The sequence below is a fragment of the Geotrypetes seraphini genome, chromosome 13, assembly GCF_902459505.1.
Source record: "Geotrypetes seraphini chromosome 13, aGeoSer1.1, whole genome shotgun sequence".
Lineage (NCBI taxonomy): Eukaryota > Metazoa > Chordata > Amphibia > Gymnophiona > Dermophiidae > Geotrypetes > Geotrypetes seraphini.
Genome location: NC_047096.1, coordinates 18949406 through 18965401, shown reverse-complemented (window position 1 = coordinate 18965401; position 15996 = coordinate 18949406). Strand labels below are relative to the sequence as shown.

Below are 15996 nucleotides of genomic sequence, written 5' to 3'. Positions count from 1 at the left end.
TTCCTCCTCTCTTGGCAGTTCCTGGCAATATTAAAGATTGAAAATAATCTGGCAGGTACCCTGAATGTTTCTCACAAAAGAGCCAATGCAAAAAAAGCTGCGCGGTCGTTGGCGTGGGGCTCGCATGACGCCTGTGTGCAATTTTATGGGAACGTGATGCCGAGAAGTGTTTTTACACAGAAGATAGCTGCGTAAATTTGCACCTAGCACACCAGCGCTGGCCTATTAAAATGAATGTTAATGAAGCTATCAGCTTTCTGGAAGACATTAAGGCTCAGTACAAGGCAGGAGTTTTAATGCCATGTCAGAGGAGGCGTAGAAGGGTTAGTCTGATCTTCTGCAGTATCATCCGCGAGGATCTAATTACGGCAAAATAGACTCATCGTCTCTTCTTTTAGGGAAATTGTTTCTGGTACTACACAACGAGCCATCTTTTTGGTTCAAAGTCTGGAGTGCTGGAATTTGTTTCCACAACAGCTTAGACATCAAACATCCCAATAACAGTTGAAAGCTCTAAATAAACTTGAAACTTGATTTATGTTTAAATCTTTTTTATTGTTAAATGTGGTACAGAGCAAATAATAGTACCATACACAAAAAGAAAACCATCCAACACTAGACAGTAGAGCTGCCCGACTGAGGGAAAAATTTTTCAATTGGATTCGATTTGGCCTCTTGAATCGATTTTTCAATTTGATTCACTTTCAATAACACAGCTTTTTACGTTTAAAGTTGAGTCAATTTTTATTGTAAAACTATACAAGCCAGGTTAATACAGATCGATCCTGCACAGTCAGTGCTAACAGAAAACCATGTTCTTTTCATACACACAGAACACAGATACACCCATGGAATAGTAATCATAAACTAAAAATAGAAATATATAGACAAAAGTTAAACTAAACAGGTAAGAAGCCAGACTCTGCATACAACACAACACCACAGAAACAGTAACACACGTCCCCTAATACTGTGCACAATATAAAGGTAGCAGATGTAAATTTGAAAAAACTGACAAATAACAATCACCACTTTACAAATTAAAAAAAATAGAAATACTGTAAAACAGAAATGGAAAATAAGAAAATACCATTTTATTTGGGCTTATCCATTTTTTAATTAGCTTTCAGAGACCAAAAACCTCATTCTTCAGGTCAGTACAGTATACTGCTGTTACAGTATCCTGTCTTGACCTGGTTAGTAAAAAAAATGTATTAAAATTAGTGTAATAAAAAGATTACTTTATTTCCATTTTATTTTTTAAACATTTATCAATAAAGCAACAAAAAAGTCTGTTTCTACTTTTTGTTGTTTCTGCTTTAATTATCCTCTTCACTGTCTTCTTTCGATCCAGCGTCTGTCCTGTCTCTTTCTTCCATGCATCTGCCCTCTCTCTCTACCACTTCCATCTGCTATGTCCCCATCCCACCCCCTCTGGCTCTGCTTCACCTTCTATTCAGCTTTTCCTCCTCTGTTCCCTTTCTTCTCCTACACCCCTCATCCCACAGCAAACATATCTCTCTTTTTTTTTTTTCTCTCTCTCTCTCTCTCCATTTGTGGATTTAGCCTCTTTCCCACTCTTCTCTCATTTTTCTCTCTCTCTATTCCCTCTGCTCTTCCAGCTCCTCTGTCCCAGCACCTCTCTCTCTCTTTCTCCCTCCATGACTACAACCTCTCCCACTCTTCCCCACTGCCTTATCTAATCTCCCTCTTGTCTCCAGGACATCTCCTTCCCTGCCTGCTGTGTACCAAGGTATCATTTTTTTCTCCCCTTCCCCCCAAGATTCAGCACCCTCCATCTATGTCCCTCCAGTGTTTGATAACTCCACCCTATTCCCTTCCCCCTCGCTTTCTTTCTTTGTCACCCCTTCCCAACAAACACACAGTCGATTGGAAAATCTGGCAACCCTAATGTTTCATGGTGTGCAACTCCAAAGTAGGCGTGGTCATGGGAGGGGCAAGTGCAGATCAGGGGTATTCCCAGAATTTAGGTGCGATGTTACAAATACAGTACCTGTATTTTTGTGCCTAACTACAATAAGGCTATGATTGAGGCATTTAATATCTCTGTGGCATAAATACATAGGAGCCTAAAAAGAGAGCCAGGTATGGATCTCAACGATGGCGAAGGCGAATCCAAAAAAGGGGAAGTCGTGAGGCAAAGGATGTCGAGCACTCAGCGATAGGTTATTCCAAAGTGTACTTTATTTGGAGAACAGCACTGTATCAAACAAGTGGACCCAAATGCATAGGAGGCTGTCTCTTGCAACTGATAGGTAGCTCTGGATGAGAGGACATAAGATGAAGATGAAGGGGATAGACTCAAAAGTAATCAGAGGAAATACTTCATTATGAAGTGTTGTGAGATGGATATGTTGCTAACCTGATGGAAGGCATACTAATTTGCTTTGTAGATTGGAAGTGCAGACTGACAGGGTTTGTGTTTGAATTATTTCCCCTGCAGTTATTGCCCCCGACACAGCCTGTGAGCGAAACATGGCCACGTCAGGTGCTTGACATTAATAAATCAATCTTCTTTATTCTGGACCGATCAAGCTTTTTGGTTTAGTGCATACTTTCTATCAGGTTTGTGTCTCTGTTGTGTGCATTATTCATGAGAGTATGGGACAGGCAGGTGAGATCTCATAGGAGGAGATAGGAGACGAAATGGATGGGCAGACCGGATGGGCTGCATGGCCTTTATCTCCGTCCGTGGCGTAGCGAGGGTGAGTGGCTTCCGGGGCGGCGACACCCTCTCCCCCGCCCTCTTCTCTGCCCCATCTCTATCCGGTCCTTCCCCTCCCCCTCTTGCCGCATACACACCCCTTCCCCTCCCCCTATACCTCTTTAACATTCCCGACATGAGTAGCAACCCCAACCTGCTGCTCACGCCAGCGTCGACTCTTCCTAGGTGTGGGTCCAGAAAGTGGCATCAGAGGAAGAGCTGGCACGAGCAGCAGGTTGGAGTATGGGGGACGAGAAGGGGTGCCTACACGGGGTGGCAGAGAGGACTGTCCCCCTGCCCCCTTCCCTTTACTACGCCACTGTCATTTTCTATGTTTCTAAATGCTCATGTCAAAAGCGAGGTGTGAAATGCGAGCTAAGCTAATATTCTATAAGGGATGCTCTGCGCAGAGAGCCCTTTACAGAATATTAGCGTAGCGCAGATCATCTCAGTGCTTAGCATCGGGCACCATTTATTAAATCTAACCTAAAGACCTAAAAAAATGCTTCTTTAGCCTCCATATGTTGAGGAAAGTAAGATCCTGCTTTCATCATTCTCATTTCGCCATCCTCGTTCAATCCACCATCCTCTCTAGACTAGACTACTGCAACTCCATCTATATAAGCCTAACTAAGAAAAACCTCCATAGACTTCAGCTAATTCAGAACGCCACGGCCAAGCTTATTTTCGCAAAAGGCAAGTTCGATCACGTCTCCCCACTCCTCTCCAAGCTTCACTGGCTCCCAGTATACTCCAGAGTCCTCTATAAATGTGCCTGCATAGCTTTCAAGATTCTACATGGCGTCCTTCCTCCCGTTATTCCACTCTTTTGGAATTCCTCAAACCCGCTCTCCACTAGATCCTCCCAAAAACTGAAACTATCTTTCCCATCTATAAAAGGTATATCCTGCACAGGAAAACTTGGAACATCCCTCCCCTTTAGAACCACAGAACTCTGGAACAACCTCTCATCCCCGCTCAGAAATTCTAGCTCCTTCCAATCCTTCCGCAAACACTTGAAAACTTGGCTCTTTTCAAAAATCTAATCACCTCCCGTTCTCTAGTATCCTGTCCCTCTCTATCTTCTCAGTCCCTCTCCTATATCCCTTTCTTTGTAGTTCCTTTCCTCTCAACCTCTGTAAACCGTGCCGAGCTCTGCGCTTGCGGAGATGGTGCGGTATACAAACCTAAGGTTTAGTTTAGTTTTAGTTTAGACCCGGATTCTACAAGAGCCACTGAAAGTTAGGCAGCGGCAGCTGCCTTACTGCCGCCCAACTTAATCGGTTCGCCTTTAATCAATGCGATAATTGATTGCGTCATTTAAAAGCTAATTGGCTATTTAAAAGAAAGATGGCACCTCCACAGATGGCACCACAACTGCGACGACGGAGGCGCCCACCAGTGCCAAAGGATAAAATTGGCGTGGTTAATGCTGTAAGTACCCTTAGGTAACCGGTCGCAGTTCTCGTCACAGACAGGTGCCAGAAATGGAGGCTTTGAATACCCTGGTCTACATTTCCGGCACCTATCTGTGTCGTGGCCGCAACTCTATAAACAGTGGCGTCACATGATTGACACACAATTGGCGCTGCTTTTGTGGGCGGCTGCCAATCCCGGTGCCGCTTACAGAATCCGGGCCATAATGCTTAACACGTAAGGACCCCTTAACGTTCGTTAATTTGACATTTAGTATATATTAAATCAACTAAGTACATGCTAAAAGTTATAAAGCACCCTATGAAACCTAGGGCTGCTTTTACGAAGGTGCGCTAGAGTTTTTAACGCGCTATAACGTGCACTAGCCGAAAAACTACCGCCTGCTCATGAGGAGGCGGTGGCGGCTAGCGCGTGCGGCATTTTAGCGCGCACTATTCCGCGCGTTAAGGCCCCAACGTGCCATCGTAAAAGGAGCCCCAAGTGTATGCTAACAAAATGTCCAGCCCTAAAGACAAGTTTTTGTAAGAGCAAAAACATATCTTGCATTCCAGCCTTTCACTTTTATCTGGTTTGTTTTCTCTGTTCTTAGCCTGGAGAGCCCAGAAGTAAAAAGAGTTCTCTTAGGACAAGCAGGATGAGTCAGCCACATATGGGTGTTGTCCCAACAGCTCCCAATTTGTGAATAAGCTCTCCAATAGCTCAGAGAGATTTTTTTTTTTTTTCTCTCTCTGAGCATGTGCAGTGCCCGGGCCCCACTGGGCATGCCCAAGCCCTACCCATTTTCCCCTGCTTCCCCCTAATCCCCAGTCTTTAGTTTCCGCCCGTTCCCATCAGTCGGATTTTCTACAGCTCTCCATTACAACTTTTCTACTCATCAACTTGAAGATGCCTGAATCATCTAAAGAAACGACTGGGATGCAGGAGGAGGATGAAAACACTGGATCCTCATGAATTGTGCGCCCACTGAGAAGTAAAAAGAGTTTCCTTCTAAGTGTGATCTTTTGCTTGTCTGGTGCTACCTATCACCTTTCACATATCCTACGTATGCAAAATGATTGCATCTATAAGATCTTTAATTGCTCTTTGGATGAACGGTTTACTTAATCCTTTTGAAAATAGTCCCGTCCCCCCTTCCGGCTGAAGCCTTGAGATGGTGCTGGGGATGCTCCTGGAAAAGTACATTTAGAGAGTGTATTTTTAAGTCCTTGCACGTTCTTCCCCCCAAAGGGAGTTTGAATTTGCAAACTCTGTGAATACTTATGTACCCACAGTCTCTGCTGGATAAGGCACTTTGAAAGGATAACTCCATGGGGAGTTTCCCTTTCAAAATTACCTCCTCTTGGGATGCAGTTTGAACAACATCTTTTCAAGCTCTGCATAATTTTTGATGAATGTATTTCTTTTGTGGCCATGACAGGGGGAGGAGGGGGTGTTTGTATTTTTGAAAACTAGTTCATTTGACCTTTGTTTTAACTTTGTCATTATTTAAAATAAAGCATTTATTGCACAGTTTTTCCGTTATTTTTTTTAATTTGGTGTATTCTTGTGCCTCATAGAAACATAGAAATTGATGGCAGATAAGGGCCGCGGCCCATCCAGTCTGCCCACCCTAATGACCCTCCCCTGCCTTTACTTTGCGAATAGATCCCACGTGTCGATCCCATTTGGCCTTAAAATCAGGCACGCTGCTGGCCTCAATAACCTGCAGTGGAAGACCATTCCAGCGATCAACCACCCTTTCGGTGAAAAAGAATTTCCTGGTGTCACCACGCAGTTTCCCGCCTCTGATTTTCCACGGATGCCCTCTTGTTGCCGTGGGACTCTTGAAAAAGAAGATATCCTCCTCTGCATCGATGCGGCCCGTGAGATACTTGAACGTCTCGATCATGTCTCCCCTCTCTCTGTGCTCCTCGAGCGAGTATAGCTGTAATTTATCTAACCGTTCTTCGTACGGGAGATCCTTCAGTCCCGAGACCATCCGGGTGGCCATTCTCTGGACCGATTCCAGCCTCAGCACATCCTTACGGTAATGCGGCCTTCAGAATTGCACACAGTATTCCAGGTGGGATCTCACCATGGATCTATACAGAGGCATAATGACTTCAGGCTTACGGCTGACGAAACCCCTGCGTATGCAACCTATGATTTGTCTTGCCTTGGAAGACAAATCATTCCCTGAGAGTGTAGACTTCTTATAAATGGAGCAAAGGAGGGGTCCCTTCCAGCTTCTGGATGCTTCCAGTTCAGTCAGAACCAAGGCTGGGATCCAATGACACGAGTATTTTGCAAATACTTCTGGAATTTCCCTCCTGCCCCCAGTATGCCTAGACTGGTCATGGCAGAGACAGTCCCTTGCTGGGAGCCACTCACGAGTTCCTTTCAGAAGGCTGCAATCAGAGCCCTGAATATGACCACTAGATGTCACTCTTAAGCAATGCCAGCTGTTGAAGAAGCCATCATTTCTGTCAACATGGAGACTCCACATGGAGTCTTAACCTTGCAAAATAAGGAGGTATGACAACTGCAAACTTGACTGAAGACTTAGAATGGCGAAGTGTACTGTAGATAGTGGAGCTCCACAGGGATCTTTGCTGGGACCTCTGCTTTTTAACATATTTACAAATTATCTAGAGATGGGAATAATTGGTGAGGTAATTAAATTTGCTGATGACAAAAAGTTGTTCAAAGTTGTTAAATAGCAAATTACATGAGGACCTTATGAGACTGGGCATCAAATGGCAGTTGGCATTTAATGTGAACAAGTGCAAAATGAGGCATTTGTAGGGTTAGCAGACATCTGGATTTCCCGGACATGTCCTCCTTTTGAGGCCTTTTGAAAAACCTTGCACCTTGTCCAGGTTATGAAAATAAATTGCATTGGGGGGGGACATCTACACATGTGCAGATACAATGCGGTGACATCATGTGCATGCACGGATGCCTTCTCGCCCAACGAACAGGCTGGGGGGGGCGTGGCTGGGGGGGCAAAGCTGAGGATGGATCTGGGGTATAGCAGAGCGGAAATGGGTGGAACTGTGCGAGCCTGTGGGCGGGTCTGAGGGTCTGGATGTTACTGGCGTAAAATCTGTCAACCCTATGCATGTGGAAAGAGACACCCAAACTATAGCTGTGTAATGCAGGGTTCCATTTTAGGAATCACCACCCAAGAAAAGGATCTAGGAATTATTAGGAAAGGAATGAAAACCAACAACGAGAATATTATAATGCCATGGTACAATCGCTTCTCAAAAACTGTGGAGACAATGCATGCAAATCTCTCTCATGAATATTCATTGTGAATATCCTGAAAACCTGACTTGTAGGGGACCCCCCCCGACAAGTTTGGGAACCACTGGTCTCTGCTATGGGTAATGTGTCCAGTAGTGTGAGAGATAAAAGCTTCAAGTGGGAGTTGCTGTCCACTTGCTCCGTTTGGAAAAGATGTCACCTCCTGCACCATCAGTAACGACTCGTATGGAGAACGAAGGCACAGTCATGCATCACATCTTCCACTGCTGGGTGTAGAGAGGGCAGTGACGGAGATTGAGAAATCAGTGTTATTAGAGTCAACAGAGGCACAGAACTCCTGTGGCTGTCAGAGAAGAACAATTCCAGATCCTGCAGCCCGTGTGACAGAAAAGACAACAGTGGCAGAGCTTCTAAGATAACTTAATTGGGACTCAAACCCCAAATACAGCAGAAGCGCAAGGGCAGTTGTGCCAGTTGGGTGTTATTTGGGGAGATACAGCACCCCTGCTCCGCCATGGCATTAGATATTGGCTGCTAGATTCACATCCCTTTCTCCAACTCTATGTCCACTTGTTTGGGTCCAATACTGAAACTGAATAAATTATCCCAGCTGCATATAATCAGACTTTTAAGAGCAGGGGAAGAGTGGAAAGTCATATTCCCAAAGCATGGAGAATGAACAGAGGCTGGTCAATATTCATTTGGCAGCGATCAGCATTATTTTATGTGCAGAATTTAACTCAGATGTTCAATGTTGGGCCATGTCAGTCCATCAGCACTGAATATATGACTGGCCAAGAGTTTTCTGCTGGAGCTTATGCAGGTCCTAGCTGAATATCAGCCAGACCCGCGTAAGTGCTAATCTGATCCATCCGATCTCTCCAATTTGTGACCCAGCCAACCCCTGATCCCTGAACCCCCCCTTCCCCCCCTTTACATATCTGACTCCCCCCAATCCTTTACAAAATTGTTAGTACCCCAAGACTACTGCTAGAGGGGGCTGTCACCAGGGGAGTGGGCTCAGGAAGGGACTTGTTGGGTGTGGGGTTTCTGCCAAAACCAAGTGGCCAATTTCGGTGCAGATTTGATTTTGGCAGAAACCGAAGATTTCTGGGTTCGCTCAGGCTCTACACTATAGCTCTGTTTTTTCTAAAATGACTATGGGCAGCACCTTCATGAATGCAACCGGGCAAAGCCAGGCTCGAGTCAGCCTCACCAGTTTGACGTGGGTGAGACTGCAACCTATTTTTTGCATCCCGACTGGAAACAGGATCGGGGTTTCCATTGCTGAAGCCAGCTGTTCATTTCTCCTTTCTCCATGTGCTTGTTGCAGGCATCAATGTGTTGGGAGCCTGGCCTTCCTTCAAGAGAAAGCAGCACCCGAATGCTCAAACTTTCGCTGCTTGCTGAAACACGAAAGCGCGTATGCCAGAGGTTGTGGGACACTGATGGAGAGGATCTGCTGAATACCCCAAAAAATTCAGCAATAAATATAAGAAGGGCCGTAGACCCTCACTATAAGTCAAAGTGGGGAGAGTACTGGGAAAGTTTAATTATTACAATAAGATATAACAAGAGGCAATAAACAGAGAGACTTCAGTACTGGGCCTTTGCAAAAGATCAAACCGCTAGCAGCAGTTAAATATGAGTTGTCTGCCCGGGGGTGTACTGCTAGGGGGTTTGATCTTTAGCAGTTCCTCAGTACTGAGATCTCTCTTTTTATCTTATTGTAATTATTAAACTTCCCCAGTACTCTAAGGCCCTTCATATATTTACATAGTAACATAACATAGTAGATGACGGCAGATAAAGACCCCAATGGTCCATCCAGTCTGCCCAACCTGATTCAATTTAAATTTTTAAATTTTTTTTCTTCTTAGCTATTTCTGGGCAAGAATCCAAAGCTTTACCCCGGTACTGTGCCAAATTTTTTGGGAATTCTGTTGAATTGGTTTTGGCAATCTAAGGTTTAGTTTTTGGCCTTTTGAGGATCTGCTGACACACCACACATATGACACATTGCAAGATATTGCGCACGGACGCTATTTATTCAGATCAGATCACTGGCTCTCTGCTATTTGCTTTAGCATCAATTTAAAATGTTTCCCTCCAGAAAATATCTGGCCTCGCAGAGGAAAGCATGAGCTGTCAAAATAAAGAGCCCTGATGTTCTTGGACTGTTGCAGATCCCTGGATGGAGTGGGGAGGGGGTGTGTGTGACAGAATCTAAAAGCCAGGGGAAGTTGCTGAATCGGTGAGCTGTCAGAGCCACGCTCCGGTTTAGACACATCTGTGCTGTCTACAGCACTCTGGGAGCACCCACATCTCCAGAGAAAGAGCAAAACAGACAGACAAAATGGCAATCTGTACTGTGAAGCTTATACGTATGTGCCGGGAGAGAGGGGAGGCAGCAGCAGATCTGAAGACATTGTGCATACATTGGAGTACAGACAATGAAAAGCTGAGTTGCACAACATTGTTAAGGAACCATCACGGTTAGCCACTTTTGGGATGGAAAGCCTGCTATGAATACATAAATACATGACACTTATCCATGAATTCTAGAAAGCTGAGCACACCAATTTCTGATTGGCATACAAATTTGCACGCAAAGTTTATAGAGTAAGGTCAGTTGTGTGCATAACTTAATGAATGAATTTGCTTCTAATTAGACTTATCAACAATTATTGGCTATATTTGGTGGAAATTGACACTAATTGACAGTTACATATGTTAAACTGCCCTTAATTGGTATTTTATAAGTTGTGCACATGCCAGCGTGTGCCACTCCAAGGGGGGCATGGACCTTGGGCAGGTTGGAGGCAGGTCAAGCAGCTACAAACGTTGTGGCATAAGTATTTACGCCAGCCACCGAAATAGTTTATGTGGTCCACAGCTAAAATTAGGCAAATATGCAGGGCCGGCTTAACCTATGGGACACATGAGGCTCTGACCCAGAGCACTGGCGCTAAAGGGCCACCAAATGGCCAGGGCTGCGATGTCACCGGCCCATAAGTTAAGCTACCCTTCGGCTTCCCTCCTCCTCCTCTCTCTTCTGATGCTGTTGCCCTGCCCCGGAAGGATGTGGCTTCATAGGCCAGCTGCCGCGAAGGGAGAGGGCCAGTGTCAGAGGAGGGGAATGCAGCACTTCCCTCCTCCCTTCTCTGACATTCCTGATTGACACTGATACTGGCCTATGAAGCTGCATCCTACCAGGACCAGGCAGTAGCGTCAGAGTAAGGAGGAGGGAATTGGCTAGGTGGGGGCGGGGCAAGGCATAGGTCAAGGGGCAAAGTATGGAACAGTGCACCATAATCTCATGAGCCGGTCCTGCAAATGCAGACTTAGACTAGTATTCTACAAAGTCAGCTAAGAGCATCATTCTGACTCCTCACGTAAGGCAAACCTCTAAGGACCTGCCTCTGAAGGAGGAAGAGCGTTATTATTACCCAGCTGAAACTAGGTAAATTGAGATTCTGGAAGAGCAGAGACCATACATAGGGATTAGCCCAATAAAAGTTTCTAAATACCCACAAGACCTGCAAAGTAGGGTTACCAGATTTTACATCTGGAAAAAGGAGGCACAAGGCCCTGCCCCAGGCCCGCCCCCCATCTCCGCCCTGTTTCAACCCTGGTCCCGCCTTATTCCACCCCCCCCCCAACCCCAGCTCAATGCAAACCCCTTCTCTTCGGGCCAAGCCTGGAGTGAATCTGCGCATGGGTAGATGTGACGTGAGGATGTGTCACGCAGGCACGCGTGTGTGTGACATCACTGTGGTGCTTCCACGCATGCGCAGACGCACTCCAGACTCGGCTCCATTCTCAACAGCTTTTCGAAACCCGGACAAAGTGCCAGGTTTCGAAAAGCTGTCCTCTAAAAACAGGACATGTCCGGTTAAATCCGGACGTCCGATAACCCTACCTGCAAGTAACGTGTTTGCACAATGAATTTAGCCTCTGCCAATTTTAAGGATTACACTAGAGACACCCCATCACATAACCTGCACAAAAAGGACACATATCTTATTCAATTTTGAAACAGTACAAGGAGTGCTGAAAGCATAAATGTGGCACTCAGCAGAAATGTGAAACTTAAAATAAATACTGAACCCTTTGGAAGAAGCATTAATAGGAGTGCAGCATATGTGGCCCTAGCTTTACAATTTGAACAAAAGTGATTTGCCCCAAAACAGGAACAGAGCTGGGGCTAGAACTCAGACCAAACTGTTGTGGTTTGGTGTTTTTTTAATTATCACTAATTCTTCACTGTTTATTGTTTCATTTCCACACCCAAATGTTTATTCCCATTCCCTCTTTCTCCCTTTTCTCTCTACAATGTAACTTTACCCTCCCATAAACCTCTCTCCTCACTATCAAGTTTGTCTTGTTTATGTTTTAATATACACTATATGTATTTTTAAATATTTATTATATTAATTTTTTTCTTTCTTGCCTATATTTTTTTTTTATCGTAATGTAAACCGGCCAGATATTTATTTGATGGTCGGTATATTAAAACCTAATAAACTTGAAACTTAATGCTGCTTACAGTATGTCCGTTGTAATCCACTTATAAAACTTTGGATAGTGTGGAACAGAAATGTAGAAAATAAAATAAAAATAAAGAGCAAGAGATGAATCCAATGGCATGCAGTCAGGGCTTTCAGGGGATTCACCCCAGCCCCTAAAGGCCCTGAGGGCACTGCTCTGAATTTGACTGGTCCAGCAGGCAACAGGCAGATGCTGCTCAGCCAATCAAATTCAGATCACTACTGTCAGGGCCTTCAGGGGGTTTGGAGAATCCCAAGAACCCTGCTTTTTTTTTTTTTGGGGGGGGGGTTTGGGGGGCTACTTTTTGTTTGATAGAGTTTGACTGGTTGAGCAGGCTGCCTACTCCACAAATCAGATTGCATCAAGCAAAAAGTAAACCCCCCCAAATAAAAATTAAAAAAAGCAGGGCTGTAGAATTGGGGATGCACTGAATCCACCACACAGAGTTAGATGCAGAGGCAGGATAGGAACTCTGGCCCAGGGAAATAATGTGGCCCTACTGCTTATGCTATCTGGTCAAAACTGCAGAAGAGACATGCTCCTCCTCTTCTTTGTCTCCTCCTCCAAACACACTTCACCCTCAGGCAGAATCTGTCCATTCTACATATCCCTTTGGGTCTTCATCCCTGCAGTCTTGCTGGCCCATGCTTTGGCACAGACCCCATGGCAGATTCTCGACATAGGCAGCACTGAAGAGGGAGAATGAAGGGGCAGAATGACAGGAGGGAATGGAGAGTAAAGGAAAAGAAACACTTGAAAAGCAGAGGAGTAAAGGGGATTGTAGGATGAAAGAAACAGAGATAAGGAAGGAAAGGCGGGAAAGAGAACATCCGAGGACATCAAAACTGAGGAAGGCTAAAAATAGATGTGATAAAGGCAGGTAAGATGAAGGAAAAGAGAACAAGCAGCCAGAACAGTAAAAGGCAGAGCAATTGGCAGAAGAGAACATGGAAGGACATTCAAAGAGTCCCAGGAAATGCTGCATCCATGGGAGTGGGACCTCTGCTTTCATTTAGGAGTTTGGTCTCTTCATTCGCCTGCAGATTAGAATGTTCCAGCAGACTGGGAGAACACATCTATAACTCAACTCAGCTCCAAACACTGTTTCAGGGTGGCACAGGATGGCAAGAGCTTTCCATCCCAAGCCCTGACATTAAATCTGTGCCTAAATTTTACTTGTGAGTCAAGAAAGGGGGCGTGGAATGGGCGGGGAATGGACGGTTATGGGGTGCTCTTTTAAATTATGCATGTAATACAGAATTAAAACCTCCGTGCCTAAATTTAGGCGTGTTTCTTTAAACGACATCTAACTTTAAGTGCGGCTTATAGAACAGCGCTATTTTTTGCGCCATTTTTGGGGAGCCGTATATAGAATTTAGCCCTGTATGTGCATTCGCAGTGGATTATACACACGTGATAGTTTGCACTTGCACAATGGACGCCCTCTGAAAAGAATATGCACTATTATTGACAAATGATAAAACATTAATTTCCATTGGATTAAGGCACGGGATATGCCATTGACGTTTCCCGTATTGTTACAAAGGAATGCCCACCCTTAGTAAGCAGTCACCTACTTGTGCACTTCTTAACGTTGCTGCCCTTGCGCAGTGCGTGCCGGCTCAGTTTACAGTGGAAGTTATCCTCCCAAAACTCAGCGAACCAGATGTTCCTCCTATTATTATCCAAAGTGCGACTGGTGAAGTAACGGTCAAATCCTATGTGGAAGAGTGGAGGAAGATGAGATGGCATAAATGCAAAAGAACGCAAGAGACCACACACCAACAGAGCTGCAGCACCAAGAGAGTGAAGAAATGTCACAACTGGATGCTACATCACAAGGAAACCCTGGGTGAATACGCTGAAATGTAAGTCTGGCTTACTGGAGCCTAAAGGAATTGGCCCAGGAGGCTGGCAAGCCAAGGCTAGAAGGCAGTCCAAATTCCGGCATGGCTTCCCAAAGGGTGGTTGAATAGGGCCAGGGTTTCTCAACTCGGTCCTGGAATACCCCCCCCTTGCCAGTCAGGTTTTCAGGATATCCACATTATATGCAAATTTCTTTCATGCATATTCATGGTGGATATCTTGAAAACCTGACTGGCAAGGGGGGGTACTCCAGGACCGAGTTGAGAAACACTGGAATAGGGCATCTCCCGGATGATATTCACAAGGATTTAACTGGCCAGAAACAACCGCTGACTGGTTAAATCCCTTGTTTGGGGCTATTCGTTAATTTTCAGCGGCAGTTAACCAGTTATCATGGCTGAAAACTAGCAGTGAGCACAAGTTAAAACTGGCTATTTTGGAGGTGTTCTGGGGATGGAGTCAGCACTCAAGTTGCCCAGGGTAACCAAATAAATTGGACTGCATAAAATACAGGTGCATAAAATACAGCTATGAGGTGCCTCATAGCTGTTTAAATATTGAATATTGATGCAACCAGCATTAGCTAACTGCCTCCACACAAAAAAACGGATATTCAGTGCTGAAGCCCAGATATGTCCAGCACTGAATATTTGAGAATAATGCCAGCGACACTCAGCAAAATGCTCACTGCTACCAGCTGAATTTTGAAACCCCCCTCGTGTTTTAAGAATGGGAAATCCACAGTATTAAACTTCTCCAGCCTGGCAGGACATGTAACATCACCGATGTGAGTCAGGCAGAAAAAGTGTTAATAGGGGCACCTAATACTCTGAGACAACCCAAAAATGGTGACCCGTCAAAAGCGCGCAGGACTTTGGTGCGCCGACAATCCGGCGGCGACATTCGTGCTTACGCCATTCCTGTTTGCATTCTGAGGGGGAGGGAACCCCTCACTACACTGGCTTGTGCTCCCATTGGTGGGGGAACCCATGGGGGGGGACTGAAAACTCAAAAAAGGGAAGAAGTGCATGAGCACTTCTAAGTGTAGTGTGGGGGGGGTCCCCCGACACCCCCCCTCACAGCGCGAATGGGACCGGCAGAAGCACCGGCGAGCATTTGTCCCGCGTGCAAATGTCGTCGCGCCAAAGTCCTGCACGCTTTAGTTATGGTACCCCCAAAACACCAGGAAGATTTTTGTGATCAGTTTTCTAGTGAATTCAGGGGAACATTTTGCAAACTGCCCACGTTAGGATCAAGCTTGGGGTACTTTTTACCTGCAGTTTTTATCCACATGCTTTTGCTCTGAAACCTGGATCAACTTTGATATGGTAAATTGGCACAGCTGTCATGTACTGAAGGGCATTTACACTGTTTTCTCTCCAGGTGCTTTTTAAATGCCAAAAAATGATTTGGACATGAAATAAAAACATGCGCTTCCTTTCAATGTGCATTAAAAGTGCACCCATTATATAATATTCAGACTGCGTTTAGCTCAAGTCTTTGAGTTGTAGCCTAAGTTGAGATAAGTTCAGGCACAGCAGGTGCTGTTTATCCTTTTCTCCACAGGACTGACAATCTAAGTTTGTATCCGACATAATGGAGGGTTAAGTGACTTGCTCAAGGTCGCAAGGAACCGCAGTGGGGTCTCAATTGGGCTTTGCTGGTTCTCAGCCTGCTACCCCAACCATTAGGCTACTCTTCCACTCCATGAGAGATGGCAGTTACAGGCAGCTGGCAAGAGTCCTCTGCTCATATTCTTGCTGGTGGGGGTGATACATCAATCTCATGTTTTCCATTGCGAGGGGCCAGCAGGCCCCCTGGAGCTCCTGTATAACTTGCCTGCCACTCATGACTGAAAATGAGATAATGATTCGTCATCCCCACTAGCAGGAACTCAGGCAAGTAACTCCCATGCAATGTAAAGGGAATGCTCCCTTTTATCCAATTAAATGGCTCCAAAAATTGCTTTTCAAGCTTTGCACCGGGAGGGGGAAGGGTCTCCATTATCAAGAGGCAGCCCTTCAAGGCAGGAGAGAGTAAGCATCCCTCCTGCCTGATTTTCTATAAAAGGTATGGGGGGGAGGGCAGTGTCAGGGTTGGGGGGTTCTTGAGCTGGGGGGGGTAACATAGTAACATAGTAGATGACGGCAGAAAAAACCCGAATGGTC

The 15996-nt window shown here is 45.3% G+C and overlaps 1 protein-coding gene across 2 annotated transcripts in view; it reads right to left on the bottom strand.

The window, feature by feature from the left end:
• GRM4 (glutamate metabotropic receptor 4) overlaps nucleotides 1–15996 on the bottom strand; it is a 227936-nt gene that overhangs the window by 73337 nt on the left and 138603 nt on the right. For both annotated transcript variants that reach the window (XM_033918406.1, XM_033918407.1), the window contains exon 7: nucleotides 13540–13680. In XM_033918406.1, the coding sequence (XP_033774297.1) occupies nucleotides 13540–13680 (141 nt within the window). The remainder of the gene's footprint in view (nucleotides 1–13539; nucleotides 13681–15996) is intronic.